Source organism: Thunnus thynnus, chromosome 1 (assembly GCF_963924715.1).
Source record: "Thunnus thynnus chromosome 1, fThuThy2.1, whole genome shotgun sequence".
NCBI classification, from domain to species: domain Eukaryota; kingdom Metazoa; phylum Chordata; class Actinopteri; order Scombriformes; family Scombridae; genus Thunnus; species Thunnus thynnus.
The window spans coordinates 15,962,796-15,990,346 of record NC_089517.1 but is presented as its reverse complement, the minus strand read 5'-3'; the positions used below and the strand labels follow the sequence as shown (position 1 = coordinate 15,990,346).

At 39.3% G+C, this 27,551-nt stretch overlaps 1 protein-coding gene across 6 annotated transcripts; it reads right to left on the bottom strand.

Annotated features, from left to right (window-relative positions):
* LOC137181140 (LIM domain only protein 7-like) lies at positions 1-27,551 on the bottom strand. Of its 6 annotated transcripts, XM_067586567.1 has the most exons (31): positions 27,444-27,551; positions 27,177-27,254; positions 24,106-24,176; positions 23,057-23,126; positions 22,088-22,194; positions 21,435-21,465; positions 17,868-17,981; positions 17,611-17,776; positions 16,284-16,437; positions 12,725-12,784; positions 11,774-11,942; positions 11,474-11,619; positions 11,070-11,253; positions 10,225-10,860; positions 8,653-8,994; positions 7,389-7,503; positions 6,427-6,588; positions 6,101-6,276; positions 5,928-5,991; positions 5,742-5,798; positions 4,416-4,441; positions 4,221-4,328; positions 4,003-4,092; positions 3,088-3,269; positions 2,842-2,886; positions 2,631-2,683; positions 2,377-2,548; positions 2,055-2,240; positions 1,851-1,959; positions 947-1,049; positions 1-621 (listed from the first exon to the last, which is right to left on the bottom strand). In XM_067586567.1, exons 1-31 carry the CDS (start codon positions 27,516-27,518, stop codon positions 599-601), a joined length of 4,074 nt encoding a protein of 1,357 aa, XP_067442668.1. In that variant the 5' UTR covers positions 27,519-27,551; the 3' UTR covers positions 1-598. The 6 variants fall into 6 exon arrangements, with proteins under 6 accessions (XP_067442668.1, XP_067442705.1, XP_067442678.1 ...); XM_067586604.1 differs by lacking the exon at positions 1,851-1,959; XM_067586577.1 differs by lacking the exon at positions 2,842-2,886.

Here is a 27,551-nt window from a genome sequence, read left to right as displayed (position 1 = left end):
TTAGGTTCAGTGCACTTTATTTACAGAAAAACATTTCAGTTAAGATGCCCATTTTATGTGAGAAATATGTAACCGATTTATCCCAAAGTGCACTTGGTGAGATTACAACAGAAGGAAAAGTGCGTCAATACAAATTAAAATGTGCTTCCATACATGAGTTACATTAATAGGCAAAAAACAAACAAAACAAACAAACAAACAAAAAAAAAACTGACAACATCTGTGATGCATTCATGGGCAAAGATAAAGATGACACACATATAAACAAACAGAAACACTAACATTAAAATAAATCCATTAATCAAACCCTAACAACTCATTATTTCTTTATGTCATTTATTTTATTTCTAAGTGCAGCTTTCTTGGAAATAAATTAGCAGGAAAAAAGACAGACAAGCTAAGTACCATATTTGATTAAAAATAGCCAGTAAGAATCTACTTTGCTTACATCACAGAGACCAGTTTTACCAGCAATTAGGACACAAAGGTCATGGTTTGGCTGTGTGGATGATGTGCCCACTGTGCTTTCATTAGAGTTTTATCCAACAGTGATTCCCATTCAGTTGCTTACTCTGTAATATGGAGAACTGCATTCTGGTCACATGGAGGGCGCATCAGTGGCTAAAATGTTAATAAAACATTAGAAATTAATTGATTTTACTTGAAAAACACACTAAAAAGGTTGGTTTCCTGTATAATGAGTTAAGCCCAGACTAGTTTTTCCAAATACTTCAAGCAAATTTGGTTTAAGTGTATGATTAAGATTAATTCCTGTCTTTTTCAAAAAAGAAATGGACCATAAAAGAGCCAAAGAATTATCTGAGCAGAAAAAATAAAAAACAGCGATCCGTGAACAGTAGTGAAATTATATACAGAAACTGTGAGGTGTAATATGTTTCTGAGAAAAATCAATGAAGGTCATTGTCTCGCAATGACCAATACTCACACTTGAGTTGGAAATAGCAGGGCTCACAGTAGGGCTTCCCATTTTGAATCCGAACCTGGACTCTAGTCTCTGTTCCTCCGAGATGTCGCTGGCAGCCCACACACTGAGAGGAGGGAGAAGTGAGAAAAGAATCAGAGACCATATGAGAAAAATCCAGCTGAACAAAATGTGGGCCTTTGTTTCTAAATCATTTCACCAGATTGTCTGCCACCTGAGAACAGAACAGCAAAGCTTTGTTTTTTTTTTTTGCATAAAAACACATTAAATATTTATATACTGTGAGTGGTACGTGTGTCTCTAACTCACAGGAAGCAGAAGGTTGCAGAAGTCAATCCATTTTTACATCTACATGCTAATGAATGTGGGTCAACTAAATCTGTAGATGGTGATTTTCACAATAAGCATCTAAAAGAGCAGCAGGACAGTGGGCTGGCTTCTTCCTCTCCACCACTCATATGCAGAAAAGTAGAGACTGACACAGAAATGGCACATAGAAATACTACACAAAACAAGACCACCAGGCCAGATGCCCTCTATGGACTGGCTAGGAAAGGAAGAAGCATAGAAAGGTGTCAGATATGCTCCTGCTAGGTGCTAATAAGGTTTATGATTAAATGATGAACTACTGATACAAGACTCCTGCTGACCAGACTAAAGAAACGGTCACAATGGCCTTCAGTTCAGTGAAACTGTCCCCCAACAAAAAAGGAATGTGATGTTATACCATGGATGTGCAACATGGACACAAGACTATTTCTACTGGCCGACTATGTGAATTCACAGTTCAAAGTTAAATGACAGTGAACTCCGAACAGGAAACACTTTCATAGAGGTGAATTAGAGTGAATATTTGTAGTGATTGCAGCTAATGTGACCGCACCACAACCCGCTCGTGGCCTCTCACCTGGAAACAGGTGAGGTGGAAGCAGAGGCTAAGGGCCTCAATGACCATGGCTGCCCCACTACCCAGGGCACGCTCACACACACAGCAAGTCCGCCTGCCACTGACCATCCTGGGGCAGCACATGTTAACAGTATAAAATAGACAAGATAAAGACAGTGACACACTACACCATGCACAAGACACACAGGATCTTTATTTTATTACCTGCCATGATAGGAGTCCACAGGTGGATTTCTCTGGGATGATATTGCTCCAGTGCTGTAGCGGGAGTAGGAGTTCCTACTCGGGGCGCAGTAACCTGCAGCAGCTGAGTGTGGACGGGGGTAACTAAACGTAGCGGTCGGGATTGGGGACTGACGCAACATATCGAGGTTGTCCAGAGACTCATACCTGCAGGCAAGATGTCACAGTTCAGAAAACAGAAGTAAGAGGACAAAAGAAGGAAATGTCATAACCAAACTTAGTGAAAACAAACAGCTGGCTGAGGTGCAGTGGAGTCCAATTTGGTACAAAATACAGAGCCCACCTCTTCATGGGAACCCCAACATAGATTGGCTCCCTGTAAAAACTGCTGCTGCGCTGACGTATCCAACTGTTGTCAGTCAGAAGCTGAGTCCTCTTCTTCATCTCTTCCAAAATCTGCTGCCTTTCTTGCTCAACTTTAGACACACTTTGCCCTTTTCTTTTCCTCTGATCACCTAAACCAATCAAAGTTTTAGGTGGGGTTAGCCCAGGACACCAGAAAAGAGGGGAATATTATGAAAGATAAGGTGTACTGACCTCTTGGCTGTTTGTGGGGCCCAGCTAATGCAGGCGTAGACAAGGACTTTGTCCTATGGGAGCGACAGACAATCCAAATTATTAAGAAGGAAGCTGTAGGTAACATCCCATCATCTTGCTTCATACTACTTTCAATAAACAAGCCGTCATTACACTCTGATCATTATGCCAAAAGCGGAATATTAAGAAACTGAGCTAAGCTTGTTCTGACCTGTGTGCAGGAGACAGCTGAGCAAATCCGCAGGAGCCCTCAGCCCTGACATATAGCATTAGCAGCAATAAGACCCAGCAAAAGCAGCAAGAAGGGCAGCAGAGTCAGCACCATGCAGTAGCAGTGTAGAAAAAATTATGACAAATCAGAAAAAAAAGTTCCTCCAATCATGCTTTCAGTAGTTCTGCGAAATATGATTCTTACATTTGGCAAGGAAATAACAAAACAAGTAGAATAAAGGTTTACCAGTCTTGTTGAGTGATTTTGTCATTCTGCACTCTTTGTGTGCTACTTTGAGCTTTAGACACTGCTTCTTTAAGCTCATCTCTTTCAGGTCTCTGCTCTTCTTCTCTGGTTTTGTTTGTCAATCCATTCACGTGGCGGTGTCTGGCAGGGCTCTCACCACCATTGGTCATCTCAAAGGTGTTCTGTATCAAAATACATGAAATGGAGCTTTAGTGAAGGTTCAGTCATGAAGACTATTTTTTGCACGCTCAGGTCTGTAGTTTTATTTCTCAAACCATCTATCATTCCCATCTTTTACGCATGCTCACTCATAATTTCCTTGCTGTCATTGCCTGGGGCCATCAATTGAGACATCAGCTGGTCACATCTAACCAATAGCACGGAGACACATCTACATTGTCAGCCTATCGTCTTGCAGCTGTCTTTTAAAATATGTTTTCTTCCTCTCTACCGTAGTGCTTTCATGCTCCCCATCACCATCCAGTCTTTGCAGATTTATCAGTGCATCACTTCATCAACCTCATCAGCCTTATCAGTCTCAGCAGAAGTCATCAGTCACCACCACCACCAGTGTCTGGACTTCATGGGGGATTTATCTTGCTGCTGCTCAGAACTGATGTCCCTTGATTACAAAATCTCCCTGTAGAGTCTAAGTGCCAAAGACTTTTGACGAGACTCAGTATCATCTGAATAATAAACAATTATTAACCCAAAAAATTGGGTTAATAAAGTTAATTAATTAAGACATAACACTCTCAAACAGGGGCCACAGCCTTAATGCACACATTTGGGGTGAATTTCTCATACCAACTAATCCTTTTGATATTGATTTCATTGAAGTAAATAAGTGAAGTCAGAATCAATTACAATGTTTATGATCCCTCACTTATAACTATCTGTACCAAACGACATTACCCCTGGTTTCCTGCACTGCTCCTCCATTGCATCCTGTTGTGCCTTCCGCCACTCTGCCTCCAGCCTCTCCTGATCCCGCTGATATTGCTCCTAAAACATTCAAAGACACAAGCACAGACACATTTCCAAATTCAACTAAAATTTAAATGAAGATTAAGATGTGTTAACAGGGAGTGATTTCTTCCTTAGTGCTGTTCTGTGCTTGGAATAGTCTTCACCTGTAGGAGGCGCTCCTGCTCTTCCTGCCACTTCTCCTGACGCCGGCGATCCTCTTCACGGTCCCACGACCAGCTGGATGAGGAGGGGCTGAGGGATGGCACCTGGAGCTGATGATGCACAGACAGACTGTAGGCTCAAACATGATCACACTGCGGTATACAAATACCCTTTGATCAAGTTGTATGGTGACTTACATCAGATATTGCAGATTCTGAACCTCCTGTGTGAGAAAATAAAGGGTCAGTAAAAAGACCACCATACAGCATGTCCAAAAGGTAAACATCATATAGGTCTTACATCACACACACAGGTTGGGGACATGTTAGAAGACTAAGAATCCAAGATTCTCAAAAAAAAGCCCTACATGACACAATGGATCTATTTATATGCAGTGCATTTTGTATTTTTGTTCGTATTTGCCTGGGTTCACACTAGATATTACACACTTGACAAATCTTTGCAGCCTCTCACTGTAGAGCACAGCCAGAAACAGCATCAACATGAACTTTACACTTTGCATTGCCTCCAGAGCTGGAGTTAACTTTAAATATCTGGTCGTGAGTATCAAACATCAATAAATATAGGGTCTTCCATGTCTGTGAATAGATGATTGTAGTTAAGATTAAATCTGTAGACCCCTCACACTAAAAGATGAGCACATCTGTATTGTAAATATGCACACTAATGTGCTAATGTATCCCCAACTTAATAACACTGCACAAGAAACATGCAGTCTTAAGCATGCCATAATAAATAAAGAAAAAGGTATTCACACACACACTGTATGACAAACACAAATACTGTAGTACTGATGATGCTCCACAGCAAGCAGCAGTTTCTACATGCGTGCTGTTAAAAGGACACCAAAAGCATCACAGTATGCACAGTGCAAACATTTACCGCATAAGTAAACCCATGAGCTGAACCCTGCAGAGCCTGAAGTGAGAAGCCATTGTAGCGAGACACACATCAGATTCATTAACAACAACAAAAAGACAGTGTTACAAATCAGTCAATGTGCAAAAATTAGATGTTTAAAAAGTTTAAAGCTGATTAAAAACAACAACAGAACATTGAATTACACTAAGAGAGGTTTCTGCTGCACACATAGTACATTATAGACCTTGGTGCTATGACCTCTGCTAGGTCAAGTTGTGCCAAGAGCTGCACAAAGAAGAGCACTGTTTTGTTGTTTGTTTGTTTTTTGCCCCAGTTAGCAAAAATCTTTAATGGCTTTTTGATGGTGAGATATGCTGAACATTTAGAATTGTTACCCTTTAACCATTTTTATAGTTTGAGATAGGCTGCTTTAATTAAAATATGGTTGAAGATACTATCCTGGTATCATGACAACCACTGTACTTTATTTAAATCTTCTGTCTTCTTCCATAATTAGTGCCTTTCAAGTAAATTCTTATAAAGGGCAATGAAAATGTACATCTTTCAGTATCTTGCAGTTAACTAAGCCAAGCACCAGCCACCAAAGCAACTAAGAAATTTAAGCTTGACTTGTAGTTTACCTTTCTTTTTGAAAAATTCTGTCCTCCTTTTCTGATTTTTCCTAGTAATATTATAATCTACATGAGGATGAAGGAGGAATAAGGTTTTAAAAAAAGAATTACAAAAGCGCATACTGTACGTGAAGAGTTATTTCTTACAGATCTTTGTAATCTTTTGAATGATTTTGATTTCATGGTTGCTATTACCTTTACTTATGGTTGTGCTGTAGTTGTCAGCAAAATCACCATCCATGAGTTTACCTTGTATAACCTGCACAGGTGAAAGAACATCAAGATTTACCTGATAAGCAGCACTCATAGAGCAACACTATCAGAATCGAGGGTTTCTGCGTCAATATTAGACTGAAAACGTTCCTCACATTGTCTGTCTGCCCATTGAATTTGGACAATTTTGTCACTGTGGTTTCTGCAGAGGCAGCACTGTTGGCATGGTGATCAGGATAACCTATCAGAATGGGCGCCGCAGCAGTCAGATTGAGGGTCATCCTGCTCTGACCTGGCTGGTTGTGATGACTCCCCTCACTGGTGCTCCAATCTAATGAAAACAACCAGCCATCAAAACTAATTTGCATTGCAAAGTAACTTTTGTGACCTTTGGTTATAAGTGGTTAATTGATTGCAAACAGTAGATGACTTCAGGAGGTGGTGAAAGGCACAACTGTCTTTTTTTGGTTCGTTATCTTACCCTTGTTGCCGTAGCGTCGAATGTCCATGGTCAGACTGCCAGTTTGCAGGGCAGATGTCATTTTATCCTCCCACTGGTTGTAGCTCATGTGTGCCACCGCGACTCCATCAACAGCCATGATCTCATCGTCCACACACAGCTGGCCAAGCTCCGCCAGGCTGCCTGAGGAGTGAGGCACAAGCATCAGGAAAATGAAGAAAGATGAGAGCAAAGACAGCTAAACATTTAAAAAAAAAAAAAAAAAAAAAAAAATGGTACCAGCTTCAGAAATGATTTTCTTAGCACATACTGAGAAAGAAGCTGCAGTACTGAGAGGAAGGTTGCTGTTCCAAGTTGAAAAAAGTAGGTCAGTAAGCCAAAATGATATAGCGGCAAGTAAGTGACACCTCTCTCACATCTGTTTAAATATTCATGGTTGCCTTTTAAATCACTAGCTACATGTTGTAGTTTGTTTTGTCTTTTAAGCACATACAATAAATGCACACAAATGCTGAAATAGCATGTTAGTGAAAATTAACATCCAATTTCCCTGTTCATGTATGCTGGTATTTAATTCTGTTTGCACAATAAAATCCTTTAAAAAAAAAAGCTGCTTTCAGGAGCTATAAAAAATAACATTCTGCACTCTAACCATTTAGCTGCTCTCAACAAATTACCTCAATAACTTCAATTTTGTGTTTCTGTTGTGCCACTTTGTACTCTGTGCTGTAAACTGTCAGAGTCTTGCATTACTGTTCTCTTTCTACAATAAGTGCAGGCTATGAGAACAAATCACTTCCTGGAGGAGCAGAAAACATTATGTGAGTACAAATATGCAACGTCCCCATCACTGAAATGTCCTTGTTTCAGAGTACAGGGTACCAAGCAAACACTTAATTCTCAATACCATGTTAACCATAAATTTAATTTTAGTGTGCCAAATTGTCAACAAACCAGAGTTAAATATAGAAAAAAAGTCTTACCAGGTTGAATGAATTTGACTCTAGCCCCAGTGGAGTCCCAATGAATCTGGAAACCAAAGTCTGGTCTACTGTTGGGTTTAAGAATAAGACTCACTCTCATGTCACTGTGATCCACCTGAAACACACACACACACACACACACACACGTACATATATATGTAAAGGTGACACCCATTGATCCAATGTCCTGTGCTTCCTGGTGGAAACTAGAGACTTCAGAGGCCTGCTACAGAAGTATAGTAAGGGATACACCAAGTGATGAGTTTATTAGGCACACTGTAGTGCACAATGACCCTGCAACAAACTCCATCTTTGTGAACAGAATTTATGATATTCAGGTAGAGCTGCAATGATTAATTGATTAAGTTGAGCAACAGAAAATTAACTTTGGCAGATAATCAAATAATCGTTTAAGTAATTTTTTAAAGTAAAAATGTTTAACTTCATTGGTTCCAGATTCCAAAATGTGACTATTTTCTGGTTTTTATATCCTTCTATGATAATAAACTGATTGTCTTTGGATTTTGGACCGTTAGTCAGACAAAAACATTTTGAAAAATTTTCACAATTCGCTGACATTTTACAGACACGAATAATCAACTGACTGAGAAAATAATCTATAGATTAGTCAATAATGAAAATAACTTATTTGCAGCCCTAGGTTCAGGTTTTTTTTGGTGTCAGCTCTGTGGTAATGTCTGTGGTTAGTGGCGGTATTGTGTTTTATTACATTACACTGAAAGGTGTTTCTAAGGTTTTGTCAACCCCTTTTTATTTTATTTTTTTATTTAAGAACAGCAGAATATTAAAAAAAAAAAACTGAATAGCATCAAAGACTTAACATTATAAGCTTCTAAAAAATAATCTAGTAATTTAGAGAATATGCACATATTAACACCTTTTAAGTCTGATACTTGTTGAAGGCCTGCACACCTGCACAGGTGTTTTGTATCTGGCTGATTAGACCTCTGCTCAGGTGGAAGTTACCATGAAGTCACCAAAGGTCATGTGCCAGTAAGATAAAACAAGTTCAAGTTTTTCCACTTGACAAGTTTTTATCTTTCCCCTTCATTAGACTGTCTTCTTCAGGACAACTCTGGCTCATTTATTTTTTCTATCGATCAATGGGCACTGTCATTAGCAAACTAATAAATGTAAATGATCTGATAAACCCCGATTATAAACATTACAGTTCTATCCAATATCGTTAAATTCTAGATTCCAACATTAGACGTTTCAAAGATAAGCATAGGACAAAACATACCTTTGGGAGGTCTATACTGGCACTAGATGTCAGAGTCAAGGTTTTGTTTTGTTGGGACTGAGGGTTTAAATAAGGCTGTGGCAGAAGCTGGGTTTGGTAGGGCTGATGGTAGTAGCCATTGGTCTGGAAGGAGGTCTGGCTGGAAAGACTGGCACCTTTTCCCTCTTCCGCCTGTTGTTTACCATTCTGCTTTGCTTGGTTAGCTTTCTTCTGTCTGATTGAAGCCTGGTATTGACCCCTCAGATGGCCAGTCGCAATCTGTCTTTTCAGCAAAGATCCGCCGGGTGGAGAAAGAGATCTCTCTTTCTCACTATTCAACAGCACACCCTGGTTATCATCTACCTATAAACAAGAGTAAAAAAAAAAAGATATGCTCAGAAGGACAGAACAGAAATCCAATCATTTACTCTCCAGCATTAAAATGTGACCATACTAAGATAAGAGGGATTCAAAATCCTGCCTTTGGAAGTGAACTGTAAAGATGCACATACAGTGAGAGTAAAAACTTTTCATCTTGTAGTGAGTTGACACTATTAACAATAGTGCAGCAGCATTTCTATTATTAATGAGGAAGGCAATCCAAGAAAACAAAGGTAACACAAGCTCACTCACATATAATACACACATACATCAGTCCACCCACCCACCCACACACACACACAGGAAATGCTCTCATTACATTAACTAGCTTCAGCCAATTTGGCCGACTTAACACGTCCCTATGCACCTTCCTGCACATTAAACTCCAGTAAGGCATGAATTATAACTGTCTAGACTATGTAAAATAAAATCAGTGGTTGGGAGGCCCTTCCACTTTAAAAGCTACTAGATGGGAGAATATTTTCAATTTTCACTGTAGAGATGTAGACTTATCTCTACTGTTTATGTCTGCCCTGCTGTCATTCTCCATCATCATAATCACCAGCATTTTAAGAGCATCTTGATTTCAAATTCGGACACATTTTGAGTTGAAACAGGATGTAAAGCCTGAGTGAATCATTGAGATCCACTGTTGAAAAGTGACAGGGTTGGTAATGGAAATCCATTAGTGTTTCAAAGCAAGAATGGCAGTGAAAAACAACAAGTGTGTGATTGGCATTACTGGTTAAATGTTTTATGTATGCATACTTGTATGCCAAAAGTTACGAATAAAATATTTAGGATTTCAGGAAAAACAGCATGGGGTGTTAATATATAAACATTAAAAAAAAAAAAAAATGGGGGATGGGTCTCCATTTTGTTTGCATTGGGCATTCGATATGAATTCTTGCCACTGGTTTCACACCATTACACTGATTGACAGTGGGTGGCAGTAATGTGCAGAGAAGTGTAGTAATGCGGCAACAAAGGCAAAGAAGAAGACGATGGCTGTAAGCCAGCAAAAATGAATTCAAACGATGCAGGATAAAAAAAAGCTTTGATAGTGCTTTCTCTTTGAGACCTAACAAATGTCCCTCATAAAGACAATGCATTGTGAGTAGCACTGAATATAAACATAAATTTGTTTGCAAGAAAACTGCACAAGGCACCTTTAAACTTCCTTAAATTAAAAAAGCAACAGAGCAAACTCACATTGCAGAGTCTCGGCAGTGAGGACACCCTGGACTGCTTTGTCCCAAAAGGTCTGGCTGTGATGACAGAGGAGAGACGAGATGAGCCTTCGGACCTCCGGTAACCACGGGGAAGGCTGGCTGAGCCGGACCACGACCCAGTCCTGGACAAGTACGTGTAGAGGCTTGCAGCCTGTTGACCTCTGCCTTGCTCTGCAGCTGGTTCCAAAGATGTCTTCTGGCTCTCTTCTTCTGACTTCTGGTACGACAAGTCTTCCAGAGCATCAACAGCTGCCTGGTTAACTGTATCAGGGCTGAAAGTGGGAACCTGTGGATCCATGCTGAGAGGAAGTTCCTTGTGACTTGACAGAGCTGCAGTAGGATCCCTGCTGCCGGTTGATTTTGTGGTGTCATTTGGCAGTATTGTTGTGACCAGAGGGGAGATTTGGACAGTGAAACCATTTTCTGGCTGAACTGGTTCAGATGTGAGCTGGAATGGAGCTGGGCTGCCCTGGGCTTTGACTTGTGTCTGGGAGCTGAAAGGATAGTCCAGAGAAGGTGTGGTTACTCCTGCTCCATCTGAAGCCAAAGAGGTGAGGTGGGTGTCCTCTCCCAAGATGTTTCCATCAGAGGCAGGCATTGCTTCAACTGATGATCCCTGAGAAGAAATAAGTCAACACTGGGTACAGATCTACCATGTTCATGTCCAGATCAAAAATGTTATGTTAATGTTATATTGCTAAACTGAAGTAGTACTTGAAAAATAATTTCTGCTGTCATTCACAGACATTCTCATTACCGCCCTGCCAAGTATACTAATGTCAACACAGGTCAGCAAGGTAAAACAGAATTGAACTCCAAGCTTACCTGCGTGTGGGCAGAGTTATGGTGGCTATTTGGAGCTGTGGGGCTGAAGGGTGCCTCTGTGGCGTAGCTGCGGGCCAGCAGAGCTCGAGTATGTGGTCGGAGATCAGAGCTTGATGATTTTGATGGAGGAGAGGTGGAGTAAGGACGGGGGGCAAGATTATGCCTGCGTGGGGACTGCTGGTCTCTGGGGAATCAGCATGTAAGGGAAGAGGAGCCAATGTAATGAAGGACGCAGAAAAGATGGGGAGGGGGGAGATGTGTCATATTACATGAGTTCACTCTGTCATACTGATCAGTTATTAAGTTAGGTCAGCAGCCTTACATGCACTTTATATAAAAGCTTGGTAGCCAAAGGGTTTAAAGCGTATGCTTAAGACATTATAGCATGTTTGGTAGGAACTTACCTCTTGAGTCGTCCACCCTGTGTGTCATTCTTAAAGTCAGTCACAGCCCCATTGGTCATCTGGTTAATGACATGCTCTCGGTCTTGCGACTTCCTGCGAAGATCAGTCTTGGTGCTCCTGCGACGATTCTTCCACTTTGTCAAGTCCTGACACAAATGTATTGGCAAAAAAACAATTTATAACCATTCAATACAATGTGATGTCATTATTAATATTTCAGGGCTAATCTTTTTTTTTTTTGAATGGTCAGACTCTAGAAAGCCATCATTTTGTGGTTAATAGACTTTTCTTTTGACTTACATCTTGCCACTGAGCTTCACTGTCCTTGGCAGCGACACTGCTCCTCCGTTTGTTTTCTTTATTCCACTCCCTTGCCGTGCCAGTGTCCTGGCCCACATCGAAAATGGTATTCCCACTAGGAACTTTACGCACAGGGTATACCATCGGGATGTCACTCAGTGATTTACTCCTGTTACAGACAAAGACGGAGGACATGGAATTTAATAATGCAGGATATAGATGGCACCAAAGATTGTATTCAAAAACAATATGTAGATGTCACTGCAGCTTTATGTTGCATGTGAAGTGGCATTTTTCAACGCTGCATAGCAGAATAAGCATACATGCGTACAACGTGCGATTTTGCACTGAGCGACTGTATGTGCTTGATGCCAGCTTTTTCTCTCTCACACACACGCACACACAGCATGCCATAGCACTAACAACTGCACACACCACATTCTGCATCCAAGCAACAGAATCCTTAGCCAAGTGCGAGCAGCAGAGTAGCATGCAAGTCAAGTAACACAGCAGTATAAATGGCAACAGATGTTGCTGTCTGGATAACACAACAGCTCTGACTTGTAACAAGTAATACTGTAGCACTGCTGCGGGCAACAGATGTTGTCAGACGTCATATTTAAATAACTTACAACAGAATTTAGCAGGTGGTGTATCAAAACTCCGACATAATTTTATGGGAGGAACCAAGACTGTGATTACAAACAATCTTGTAGTTTGTCATGAATTCTACAAACAAGTCTCTGCCCAGAAAATTAATAGTGGGTGGTATACCAAGTGCTCCATCTTCAGGAACAAGCAAATGATATGTGCGGCTTAGTTCTCTTTGTAGGTAAGCTGAATACAAGAAAAGCACAAAAACATGAAGCAGCACCAAAGCAGTTATGGTCATAGCAGTCTCAGTCATCCTTGCTCTAATTCTATGCTCAAAACCTGCATTTCAGGACTCACCAAATCCAGCCAGGGTTGACCTGAACTGATCTCCCAGGTTTGACCTGGATTTGAGATGCTCTACAGAACCAAAGAAACAGACATGAAGACTGATGAACGCCATTAAACAGCCAAATATAAGGCATGTGGTATAATAAAGTAACCAAGTGCATAGTAGCAAATGATGAATCTCTGGCTATTCCACTGAAAAAAGATAAAAAAAAAACACCTTTAGAGGAAGTGGCATTATATAAATTGATTTAAAAAGGCAATTTTATTTAATGGATACAACACGTGACTTTAGTGCCACAGTTGTAAATCAAACTTACCATTGACAGATAAACCCAATAATGTACACTAACCCATGCAGAAGATTTTTGCAGAAAAAAAAGAGCATTCAATGCAACAACTTATATGCTCCACAATATTTACTTTATTGACCCACACGGACATTTATTTTCTACACCAAAGCCATATTCACACAGACAGTAAACTGGAAAACATTAGTGCTGGCACAAAAGGTGTTATGAATCACATCATTCTGTTAAGGCTATCAAATTATTACATAAACCATGAGTCATCTTTTAAGCCATTATGAACTAATGAGTCACTCAGCAAGATTCTGTCAAAAAGTTCTCACATCAGCACTAAAAAAAAGGTGCCAGAGTGAATGGCAGATAATACAACATGCAATACCTAGGACAACATTAATCAGTAACAGTAGAAACTCAAAGTACACTTTGTAACTTCCTGAAACGCGTATTTCACAAAAGAGCCAAATGTACTTATCTTATCGAAAACTATGTAGTTTTCCTGATGCATTACAGGTTTGCAGATGCAAATATTAGGTGCCACGTTAACTATAATATGTGTATGAGAGCTTGTGTCAGCATGTACAGTGTGTACGATTTTTGTGTTTGGGACTCTGTGTGTGTTCAATATGGATCTTCAGCACATGTTGAGGCTTGGAAAAAGGGATTCTTAGCAATGGTTTCGAGGCTCTTCAGGTGTGGCAGAGATGTTTTGTAGAGCGGCAGATGTCACAAGCCATGAAATGAGGTCAAAATCAAACTTTTCCTCAGAAGAATCCAATGCTTTATGGCTACAGTCAAGGAAAAGGAAGAGAAGATACATGAAATGAGTAGAACATGATTTAACAAAAAATAAAAAAAATCTGAAAATAGGGAAATATGCAAGATGGAGGGTTCAGCAGTTTTAACTTATTTAGTTTTTCTTGCAAACTAGCTAATCCCCTGTGCCTTGCAAACTAGGACTTAGTTTGCTAGTGTAGTCAAACTGGATTCATAAACTATTATCTATACTATAGTCAAAAACCACAATCAAAGGACATGCAAACAGATCAAAAAAAAAAAAAAAAGTTATATTTATGTTTCATATTAGAGGATAAAACACAGCCTGTAAAGCATGCCATGTGACGTTTTAGCTACTTTTAAGTCATCAATTATTACTCGCTGTCCAAGCAATGCACCAATAACTTTGCACGTTAAGCATATAACAGTACAAAACTGCAGTTTCATCTTTGCCTGGTATTAGTTTCAAGCAGATATGCTTTCAAACTTGCATTTCAGCACTGCTTCGCGTCATAGAGCACTAATAACAGCCAACAGACCTTAAGCCTTGCATTTTACGATACCATGGTCTTCTCTGGGAGCCAAGGTAGATCCTGCGGACACGGATTTCCTCTTCAGGTGTCCAATATCGAGGCAAGAAGCGGTCATAGTTGGGGTTAGCAGATGTCTGATGAAGGGCCTGCTGCACTCGGCGGGCGTACAAGTCATCTAGTACAGGGTCTGCCTCAGTGTAATCGTCCTCAGAGTCTTCCTCACACAGAGCTTGCAGAAAAAGCTCTTCATCGACAATGGCCCACTCAGGAGAAGACAAAGTGAGGTGGGGTTGAGAGGAGAATGGGGCATCTTCATTGCTGCAGCAAAGAGTGGTAATACCATGTCTGTTTATTCACAGCTCATGGTGTCAGATCACGTAGGTATAGCTTTCGGATAAATAAATAATAATACCAAGTATCTCACAAATGATCTCTGACAGTGCAAAACTGTTCCAAATGTTAAAAAGGCAGAAGTGTGAGTGATGATTAATGCATAGAGGCAAATTCAGCCTTTTTTTAGAGTGGGGTTACACAAGGCTCTTCTATTTCCATGCAGTGGAGCAGCAGGTAGTTGGGCTGAGTATTAGCAGAGCCAGGCACAGCACTGACATCCTGAGTTCTTTATATATCAGCTCTATGCTGAACTGCCTAATAGGATGAGCAGAGAGCTTACTGCCAAGACCATGGCCTGCCACATGAAATTTTGTATACAGACATCAAAATCTGAAAAAATAGTTACTGTTGTTTGTTGAGCAGTGCACATCTGACCTGGGAGTGATGAATGTCTGTTTAGTCAGGGGGCATATGGGGCTGCTGACCAAAATGTGTCTCTCCTGGTGATCCATCTGAAGTCTGGGGCTTGTCCTGTCATATTCTTCAGAGTCACTGTTACTATGGTGACTAGAGGCTATATAGATTAAGTCACTTTTGCAAGATTGTTGCTTAAAAAAAAATAACCACAGACAACAGCAAATCTCAAATATACTTCAAAAAATAACTTCAAAGTTTATAATAACTATGTTGCCCAAATTCTCACCACAAAAAAATACTTCAAAAAAGGAACTTCAATCATGTTGACAACAAGAGCACAGGCTTGTTTGGTGCTGTTCAAAACAGCAACTTTTGTCAAGTGCTAAAAGAAAGCATTTGTGTGATTTATGAACGTAAAACATTGCTCAACCGCTCAGTCTAGGTGAAAAGTCATTCTGATTTTAGCAGGAAATAAATAATACGAGGTTTAAATACCACAATAATATATTATCCAAACTGGCTGAAAGCTCGGCAGACTTTAAACTGATTTAACCACAATGACATTAGTAAGAAAATACATTTCAACTAAAAACACTTGTCATTATATTAAGGATGAATAGATATATCTTTGAATCCAGTTCTCTCCTCACCACAGCAGTTTTTGAGCCATGCTTGCTGCATGGCTCTAGGGATGGAAATGTCAAGTCTGTTGGCAGGTCCACCACTTTGGTCCAGACTAAAATATCTCAACACCTATTAGATGGACTGCCATGACAGTTTAGACAGACAAAAAATCCCCAGAGGATGAATCCGACTGAGTTTTGTGATACTTTTCCTCTACTTCCACCAGCAGGCTAAGATTTATGGTTTTGAGCACTTAGCAATTGTTAGCATGCCAACATAGCAAACTAAGATCCTTAATTTGGTAACTTCAGCATGTTAGCATTGTCACTGTGAGCATGTTAGCATGTAACTCAAAGTATCACTGTGCCAAACTAAAGCCTTATATAGCTGTAGACTCTTAATCTTGTTTTTACTGTCCCATATCATCCTAAATGGTATTATGCAAAAATGTGCAATAAACACTAAAACAATCAACTACAGAGATTCAGAGATCAACTACAGCCCATTATTAGTCAGCTATGGTTAAGTGAGTTAGTGGCAGCTTGTGAACCTTTGTGTAGCCGACTCATTTTCAGACGGTACCTGGCAAGGGGACTAGCACAGCCCCTTCCATTCTCCTCTCGTCCTTGTTTTCTCCGTAGGAGTGGTGTTGGGATATAGCTTTTGGTTTGCTGGGCTGAGTGCCGCGTTGTCGCCATCCTGAACACCTGCTCAGCTTCTGCGTCACTTCCACAACCTGGAGACCGCACGGACAGAAAGAGACATACAGATATGAACAAGAGAAAAGATACAAGTTTGGAAAGTAATAAAAGACTGGAAATTAAACCAACTAAAAAAGAAAATTGACTCAGCTGAGATTATAGTTAAATTAAAAGAGAAAGTCCAAACATTATAACGTGAGAGAGGAACCTTTAGTGAATGACTGAGTCTTCACAGCCAAGCCTTTACGGAGCATTGGGCAAAGTATTTTACCCTCTCCCATCTCTCTCTCTTTCTCACACACACACATACACACACACACACACACACACACACACACCTATCACCACTGTGTGGAACTTGCCACAATCTATCACTGACTTCTACTGAGCCCAAGCATGGCAGACAGATGACAGAAAAAAATAGGGCATCAGCAGCTTTCAGAATGTTCTTGATAAAAACAAGTTGATCATGCACAAGTTGAGTGCTTATGGAATAGTAAAAATTTGTTGTAATTAATGGGATTTTAATAAATACATTTCTGTTGTGGCATTTCTTGCAGAATGACCATAGCAGGCAGGACTGTGTTACCATGTTGCCCTCTATTTCAGCAAAAATTACAACAATTTATAAGGAATCAATCCTGGAATCGGCTGTCTGTCTGCAAGCGATTTAGCCTCTGGGGTCAACGGCCAATATTTCAGGGGTTCCCGTGTAGCCAGTGGATATCCTGATGACGGATATACAGACCAAGTCTTCATCTTCCGTGTGCTAATGTGTTCCACCTCTTTTCCTCTCTACACGGACTGTTCACCTGCATGCAACCAAAGCCCACTCTAACATGACTGGTTAATACTACTGTGACTACAAACGGAAACCAGAACGCTTCCAGTACCAAAATATTGCCCCGTTGCCTACAGATTCTGCATTCATATGTAGATATCTGTTTATAGAGATTAGTTAGGAATTAAATGAAATCTTTATAACCAGTGATAATCTGAACAAGGAGAAGAGCCTTAACAACAGAGTCCCATACTGCATCAAATAAAGTGCAAATCAAAAAGAAAAATGGTGCCACTATGGGTGACCGTGTTACTCCAGTCATCTCTTTTATCCCAAAACAAAAAGAGATTCACATTTCAGGTGGTGTGGTGTGGACTAACTATTCAGAATAAGGAGATTGTATTGAGAATCCACAAAAAAAATGTACCTTCACTGTTTTGGCGGAGAGCCCGGGAGTCCAGCGAGTCGATGCTGTCCACAGAGTTCACTCTCTTATAGCTCGGTCTCATGTGCCGAAATTCCTCTCTCTCTGGGAAACAGCACTCTTTGTATCCGCCGTCTTTCACAAACACATTACTGCCCTCATCTAGAGCCTGATTGAAAATGCAGGGTTAATGTAGTTGAGAAAAAAAATAAAAAACATAAAGACTACTACTATATAAAAAGCCTAAAAGAGGAGCCTACCTTGGATAAAGCCAACCCTAACAGCCCTTCAAAGGCCTTGAAGTTAAGATGAGGACCACTGTAGAATGTATCTAAATGAGCCTTGCGACCCAACCAGTAGATTGTGATCAGAACCTGGAACACAGCAGACAAGACATGTGGAGCATCCAAACACACAAAACTGTTTTTACCTGTCTTGGGGTGGCTAGAGCACAACATAAACCCAATCTGGTTCCAACCCAAACCAAAGAGACAGTTTTCTGAAGTTCAATGAAAAATTTGTTTATGTACAGTTCTGCAGATTGAAATCTAGGATTGGCACAAGGGTGGGCAACAACTTAACAAATAAAACTGAATTTAATCAATTTAGTAAACAGATATGATCTCATGAAAATCAAAAGACACCAAGCAGCAATGACTTACCTAACTAAAAATACACAGGGGAAAAACAAGGTTAACCTAACTGTGAGCTGACCTACAACTCCTGGGAGAGGAGAGTACACTGAGAAAGATCTAAGAGAGAATGATAAACAGTACCGCGAAAAAGGATTGTGAAAAGGATTGTGTGAATATTGTAATTCTGCCAATAAAAAAATTATAAAATGAGTCTGACAAACAGCCAGCTAGACAATTTGTTTTTACATTCTCCACCACAGCACATGGATCCACCCTCCCGACAGCATCACCCATAAGAAATACGAGAGAGGCAGAGACCATGGCCTTTACAAGAATACTGTTGACAGTCAGACACATATCTGACAACCATTAGTAAAGACAGTGAGTAAAGCCTTGTGAAATATAGGCCTCTTCCTGGCATTTAGTGTTTTATTATTTCAGCAAGCAAAGCATTTTGGACACGATTTATTTCTCATTTGCCTTGAGGCGAGGGATATTTTTTTGACGGACTGCCTTTCTCCCTGGCAGAGCAGCAGCCTGTGTTGAAAAGGGATATCCACAACACTATGTCATAATTTCTCTATCTGTATCTTAACAAAGTCATCATAGAGCAGTCAGATTTTTAAAAAAAAAAATCCATGTAGGACCTTGAGAGTTGATGGAATTTACTAAATATTTGATAGCACAATGCTAGACAGAAAGATCAGAATGTTGAGTGGTAATAAATGCCTCTTTATGGATATTACAGTAGCGGCTAATTTACCACTTAATTGAAAGCATTCAGTGAATACAGAAATCATCTCTCACATTTTTGAGTCAATGTCACAGTAGAATACCAATATCACTTAATAAAAAGGAGTACATATGATGTATAACCTCACAATTATATGCAGTTTTTATCCATGCTAGTGGCTCTAGGGGAATGTCAGATCTGTCGGCCGTTTGGTCCACCACTTGACTGAAAAATCTGTATAATATAATATTTGATGGATTGCCATGCAATTTTGTACAGACATTCATGGTCCACTTGGTCAAGGTTGAAGTTTGTTGTTATTAGTGGTCTCATCAACTATTGAGTGGGTTAACATGAAATTTGGTACACACATCTGATAGTTAGATGTATTTTGGATCTGGTTCCCGGTCAGCACAAGATTTGTTAACCTCTGATGCTAGCAAATCTCTTATCAAATCATCTTTGATCTTATCTTTCCTCACTCTTTGTCATTAGCAAAGAGCAATGGAAAGTAAAGGTATCAGGCTTCTTGTTTCTAGCCGACCTTCGCAGTCTCTGGTTGAAATGACAGACATCACCGACGGCAGATCAGCTATAGCTAATAAACATCACACAAAGGCTAAATTGAAAAGTTTGGCTGTACTCTGTGACTTTATCTCTGCAGCCAGTGTCTGTATTCAACCAAAGGATGCTTGAGTGAAAAGACACCCCTGAAGGGCCGTGAGTGCACTGTGTGTTTTTCTAGTTTCACAGAGCAGTGACTCTAGCTGATCACCTTGCACCAGTTTAAGAATCTGCCAGTTAAGCTTTGATTCATATCAACATTTCTATCTCATCAACCTAATAGTTCTGAATCAAGACCTTCAGTATTTGGGGTACATAGCTTGTGAAGGCTACAGCTGTTAATTGAATGTGTCAGATACACTTAATTAACATTTCATATATTATGCTGCTCATCTCATTTTCAGGTTGTAGTTACAGGTTGTGAACATTAATTAGGCTGCCACTAAAAACTGTAGCGTTTCTGCCTCCCCTGCCAACCAGGTGATTAGACATCTTTAAGAGCTGAGTTATTTTAGCCTTACAAATGCTGAAAGGTAAATCTAATAAGTCTCAATAAGGAATTTGGATTTGTTGAGTGGATTCAATATTGGATTTGAATTCAATAAAATGCTATTGGACCCCATCCCTACACACATTCATGCCCCCCTCAGGATGAATTGTAATCACTTTGATGACTCCTTCGCTTTTCATCTAGTGCCACCATCTGGTCAAAATTTGTCCAATACTTTGGTTAATGACCAAATACCTCCTAACACTGCTGTGCCTGAGTATAGCCCACAGTGTATGAAAAAGCCTAACAAAGCCACTAGCATGGCTGTAGTCTTCTGTTTGCAAATTAAACCCATTTGAGCCAGTGGGTGCAGCTAAATTTATTTTAAAATGTGTACAACTTGAGAATAAGTGTTTATTTCTGGGCTCATTTTAGTCTTAAACATAAGGACAGGAGAAGATCATTATTCTTGCTCTACCTCTTGCCAGGATAGCACTACTTTGCATGCAGCAGATCATCACAGCTTGATGCCATTTATTATTTGGCACCTATGATTTTAATCTTGGTATATCATTTAGGAGTCCTTAAACCACTATAAAAATCATGCCAATAATTTCATGTTTCAAAAATTAAAGGTTTATGAAACCTGCATGAGAGGAGACCTGCATGAAACTGGATTTCAATGGATACAAATTGACCCCAATTGGTTAATTCAAAGAAAAATGCTACACACAGTTCAAAGACAGAGTGCTCTGACAAACAGCCTCATTACTGGGCCCAAGTTGTCAGCTATTGTGTGATTCAAATGAAGCTTCCCTGATAAACAAACAAGCTCATAAGCTGAGAAACATGTAAAATACCAGCAGTGCACACAAGCGTGCACAAACATTCACATGTTCCCCACAAACAAAAGCTCACATATTCCAATCAGGAGAGACCAACACATGGATATAAGGCACTGTGTTGAAAAATAACACTATATTTTGGCACAGACTATTTGGAGTCATTGCCAGACTATTGGGATGAGTCCCAAACTAAAATCAGCAAAAAATAACCCCCTTCACCATCATCACTGTGATTCTGGATGGAGTCATGATGCTAATGCTGGTGGGATGTTGGCATCAGGATCAGGAAGCAGTGCTACAGGTACAGGTAGTTGGGCTGATAAGGATGTTTTTTAATGACTGGTTCCCATGTAGGTACAAGAAGTTCAGTCGTAACTTTATAAATATTTTACTAGGTGAAATGGAGCAGAAAAGAGTTGCCTCTAAGATTTTAAAATGTATATGACAATAGAGGGAAACAATAAAATATATATAATTGATAGGAGACAAAATGTGTGGCTTAGAATGTGAATAAATTAAGGAGACTTTCTGATCAAACTTTGTTAAGCTCCATTACTTACATTTTTAAGTCGTCTGTTGCTTTCATCTCGCCTAAAATAACAGGAAAGACTTTAATTATTATCTACAGACAAGTGTGACTTTCCTAGTGCTGCAATTTATGACCGCACATACAGTAACATCACTAAAATGCAATTACATGTCAGGCTAACAAAGACCTGATTTGTATGTCAGGCGTGCATTTCAGGGAGTGAAAGATGAAGAGGTGTTGTCAAGAAAAAAAAAAAAAAAATAGAAACCAACAGTGACATCTCAGTCCTTCTCATTTGCAATGTTTTACTAATCAGCTGCTTATCAGAATTTATAGAGAACAGGCTATCAACTCGTATAAAGCAGCACCTAGCTGAACAAAGCTCATGGCTTTATAAATGCAAAGCAGCTATGAGACTCATGAACAAAGTATAAGCCTTTTTCAGCACATCCTGCTCCAGTAAATAAACACCTTACATTAAATGTGCTCAACACAGCCAATCTATGAAGCTTATTTCAGACATTATTTTAATGTATTTAATCAAACAATAAAAAATGGCATGGGTATTACGTTTAAGGAGTCAAACGACTGATTTAAATGCTTTAAGCCTGACAAATATATTGTATAAGCACGCATGTTCGCACATACACTTTTGATAAAACACTGCTATTTAAAGACAAGTACCTGAGTGTCACACGAGTGGACAGGTCCTGCAGGTCTCCTGGGTGAAACAGCTGTGACTCATTTAGTCCGAGTTTCCCACAGGCTTTCAGGAATACATTCACATTATCCTGGGGATCAAAATCAAAGAGACAAGAAAAGGAGACAGTTGATACTTGAAGAATGTATGATTCTTGTTATATTGATTTTTTTTTTTTTTTTTAATTACATGTAACTCAAGTTTATCATGCAATTGTAACATATGTTTACCAAAAATAAAAAAGAAGCTAATTGCTTCACTATATTAATTACCATTGTCAACTAAATTTAAAAGATCTACAAACAGTTAATTTATTCTGTATGTATTTAAATGGTTACTTGAAGGGTAGAAAATCAATACGGACACCTACTGTATGGTACATTTTGGAAAATGTCAGTTGTAATGTCAAATATGTTTAATAGGTTAACACATGCAAAACCACCACTGTGGTCCTTTAGGCTGTCAAAGTAACTGCTGATTCTCTGCTGTATCTGCATCTCACACACCACAACCACTCAAAGCATCCACTGTTGGGCTCTGTCTATTTATTGGCCCCTGATGGGAGGCAGCAATTGATCTTTCCCTGCTCTAGCTCTGGGCAGTTTTAGCAATTATACTTGTATGAAGCCATCAAAACACAGCCTGGAGCCAAAATAAAAATCTGCATTTGCATTTATGCTCGATAAAAAAAAAAAAAAAAAATTACATATTCAGCAGTTAGGTTGCCACACAGATATGCAGTTTCAGGATCATTCAAATTGTGGTAACATCGTCTCTCGCTGCCTTTAGCAGGAAACCACACAAAGTGTCAAAACTTCCTGGCTAGCAGCTGCCATCTTAAATCTTATGTACTTACTTGCATTATACACACACACACACACGCGCGCACACGCGCGCACACACACACACACACACACACACAAGATGGCTGAACTGTAAAATCTAATACTCACCAGGCCAGCAATGGGAGTAGAAAGCCTGTTTACTCTCTTGATTATGCCAGGTTTTAATTGGTTGATCAGGCTAAAAGTGAAAACAATACATATTGAAAATTAGAGCCCGATTAATACTGTATTTTTGGGGCAGATACTGATACCGATATTAGGGAGTAAAAAAAAAAAAATCTGATGTATATTCACATTTTTTGCAATGATCCCTAAAATATCAAACACTTGTGACAAAGATATGTAATGGAGGCAGGATATTTTACAGATATTTTGTTTATTGTCCAAAATGACATCAGTGCACAGTAAACTTCACTGGGAATTTAATAATTATAAATAACTATAATAAAAAAAACCCAAATAGAACAAATTAAACTTGAATTAAGAAAAAGGATCAAATATACATAAAATGTTGCCTGTATAACTTTCAAAAATTAAAATATTGGCGCATATCGGACAACATGCATGCCAATACCAATATATTAGGCCAATATCAGCCAATCGATATAACTTCAGGCTCTATTAAAAATATTCCAGTTTAACATGTTTGAGAACCAGTGTATATTGTATCACCAGGATCCCATTCCACAAAAGGAAGCTAAATAGAATGGGCCTAATAATCCTAACTTTAACTTCCAAAATATACATTAAAAAAAGAAACAAAAGCAATTCCACCAGCATCAACAAAGGCAGAGAGAAAGCATGACCTGGAATTCCAATTGGGCCCGGGCCAAATCATATTCAGTCCAATTTGTTCAGCTGGGGTCTCACTTATATTGCCGCTAGCCTCAGGTGTGTGTGTGTGTCAACATGCCTAATACCTGAGTGGATCTAAGAAGAGACTATCAGATCTTGAATGAAGCTAGCTAGCTATTTCTTACACTCCAAAGAATGAATTTCAAATAAATTTCATTAATGACATGGCCCTTTATTTTTTTGTTCATCTTAACTTATGCATGTCTAGGCATAATGAACAGCTTTCATGCAAGTACAATTTTAGTTGATTCAGGGATGTTCTGAAACTAGGCTAGCCAGTTACACACCCGATCATTACTCACTCGCAAAGTAGCACTCCATTCTCCAGAGCAGCACGGAAGTCATTGCAACCAAAAGATTTTCCAGTCACTTCCTAAAAAAAAAGAAAAAAAAAAAAAACAAAACACAAATATTGTTAATAAATCATAACTGTGGTCAAAGTTTGCTCACTGTGCTCTGCCATGGAAATTTATGTTTTCCAGTTTGGCAGGAGTGCCAATTTCCAATACACACCTGGAGGTCCGATGCAGTCTCTTAAAATTTAAACCCCAAAAACAAACACTCACAGTGCAATGGGACCCCACAACTACATTTTCTGTCTTTTCATTACTTGAAACGCCTATGTGTTGCTGTTTACTTGTTTTTTAATTAGTGTGAGTTACAGTAGTTGACAAGTAGGATGCTTCAGTATTGTGATGACACATTCAAGTGGATAGTCTGTAAATGCGAACCGCCAACTGAGAAACACCACTCACATCAAGCAGTAGATGGCAATTAAAAATAGGATTTTATACTAAAAACCTGCTAGATATATTCACCCGATATGTTGGCGGAGTTTAGTTTACTGCACATATCGTGGTATCAGCATATGTGTCAGTCGATAAATAACAAGAAATGTTGGTACAGAAATGTCAAAGTTATGTTTGACTTCATTTTTCAACTCCTAGATATTCCTCTCAGTATGCATCTTCATTGCAAATTTAAAATAATCAATTTAAGGCTTCAAAATCAAAAATGTTTCTGCGATGCATTTGGAAAAATATAGGCCTCAAAAATCCAGTATTGTTCAGGCTATATTCTATACAAGCTCCGCAATAGCATCACTAAGTGCTGACACAAACTGTAGTAAACTGAAAAAGAAACAACACAATGACAATTAAAGGTAAACTAACACTGTTCTTAAATTGCAATGTGGTTGTTACAGTGTTAAAAGTATTCTAATCACAATGTTCGGTTGTGCACTCCTGGTAAAATACACATAATGCTGTTCAGTGACAGCTAGTGGGGGGGGGGAAAAACCAACCATAATAAAAAAATAGGAAAACAAGGTCCTGGATGAAGTTAATTAAAATAATCCTCTAGTCCGCAAAGAATAGCATTTCCTTCTTTTGTAGTTCAAGAGTAAAACAGTGAATTAAGTGAGCTGGGTGCAGTTAAGATTTAGCTTAAACTGCTCAAAATCCTCCAACTGCTGCACAAAAGCATGGTTTAAATTATCTTTCTGCACAAATAATCACAAAATATCTACCAAGCAAAACAGTGAACCATAAAAAATGCATGTAGACAATCACTCCCACAAAAAAATTCAAAAGATGTTTTTAGTCAAAAACAAACAATACAACATAACCTAAATGATTTTACATGGCAGATGCATGCACAAGGCAAGGGGGCTTTGTAATGAGGACACAAAAATGGGGCTATTAAGGCTCAGCTCCATAACTAACAGAGGGCCCCAAAAGGCTATTCTTCTCACTAATTAGTCCCTCCAGGAATCTGCAACCAGTTTGTTTTTGGTAGAACTGGGCATCGGGCATGGAACGGATGCTTCTCAGTGGAATCATACAAACAATGCATAGCCACGTTAACATGGTATAAAACCCCATCACGTGATTTTGGTGCTACAGCACCATGCCTTAATTGGTGTTTTCGAGAAACAATTGCCCCACTGAAGCTACACATCCAATGGATTTCAAACATGTGTTTTTAAGTGTTGCTTGCAAACTTCTCTACACAGCCTCATTTTGCAATAGTGAGTTTTACAAACCCAACAAGGATCAAACAAGGCAATTGTATCACTTTGTAAGAAAATATAGGCATTCTTACTGAATCTATGTGATAACACCTGCTTAAAAATGGATTGGCGCTGCTCCTGAATTCACTAGAAACTAAATGGCCTGCTTACATAAAGTGAAAGGGGCACATCCATTCTTAATTTTTCTGGAGTCCAGTAGGAATTCAGCAAACATTTATGTGTAATTGCTGCTGGTGCCGAGCTAATGATGAACAGCAACAACCTTTGGACATTTGAATATATTGACATATTGTATATATATATTATATATTATTATCCTGCAATCTGTAACACAAATTATTAGTGTTAGCAAATTCCCCCATTGTGGTTTGGCACTAGGAAGAGTTTATAACATCAATTATTTTCTTAAAAGCAGCATGCCTTGCTTCCCTCCTGTCTGACACACACATTCACACCTCTTCACTGTTTATCCATCCTTTCATTCAGCAGTGCAGGAAAATAGATGGGTAAAATTGGCATGGGCGTACTGCCAAGAAAGTGCTGGACAGGATTCTCATAATGATCCACTCAGACACAATTGACATTAATGGTTCCATTTAGAGTTGGTCAACATTCAGTGGCCACAATCTACAACTTGTACAATGCCTGGACAGGAGCAGCCTCTAACCGAATAGAATATGCGTTGGTTTAAAACCAAATCCTCCACAAACACACTGTGTGCATGACAAAACCCACATGTGCCAATCACATTAACCACATGAAGTGTGCAACAAGCTAGTACTGACTGTCAAAGCAAGCAAAGATCACTAAAGTTAAGGCTGAAATGTGGGGTCTTGTGATATGAGCAATTTTTACCCATGTTTTTAAACATCACAGTAACCAATTATCTGCCTTCCTTCCATGTTGCATATCCCTCTGAAGTTGAGTGAGTCCTGCAGTCAAATTATTTTATCTGTAGAGGACTCTTAACACCTGGCTTCTCTGTGTCAGGATGCAAACTCACTCTTACCTGAGTCTTATCAAGGTATATTTTGCATTTGTACTCAAAGGTAATGGTTCCTCAGTTGAGTTTTATGAGTGTTGAGTCATTTACAAGACTATCAGCATCAGCAGCACTTGTTAGTGAGTGGAACTCTTACTGATCCAAACTATGTAGAAAGGTGATTTTGCAAGGCTGAAATGATTGCCACAAACTAAACTAAACATTTGCGGTCACTAAAAGGGGTTAAATGACAGACTGGTCAAATGTTCGTGGTGTTTGCAAAAGGATAAATGATGTTTAGCAGAAACAGCTACACGTGTCGGCAGCAAACAAACTAAATGAGCTATAATAAACCATACCTCTATCCAGCGTTGAGCCTCGCTGAAGGCGTCTGCACAGCTGACACTGGTCTGCTGGCGCCACTCCATCTGTAGCTTCTGCACAAGCAAAACGCACAACTCTAATGAAATGGCACAACTTTGTTACACTGATAAATTAAGAGTACACGTGGAGCCACTGCGAAACCGACAACCTCCAGACTCACCAAATAAGTTAACTTAATGTCGATAAATATGAGAAAAACTTATGGTGTTAGATCAAATAAAGCATCAAATTGCTTTAGTTACCTTGTGCAGCGTAGAGATCCTCACCGGTGAAAGTTCTCTACTAATTGACACCCCGTTTGTCACTGGACTTTCCATCACCAGCAAGTTCCGCCTATTTGGTAGATTAGA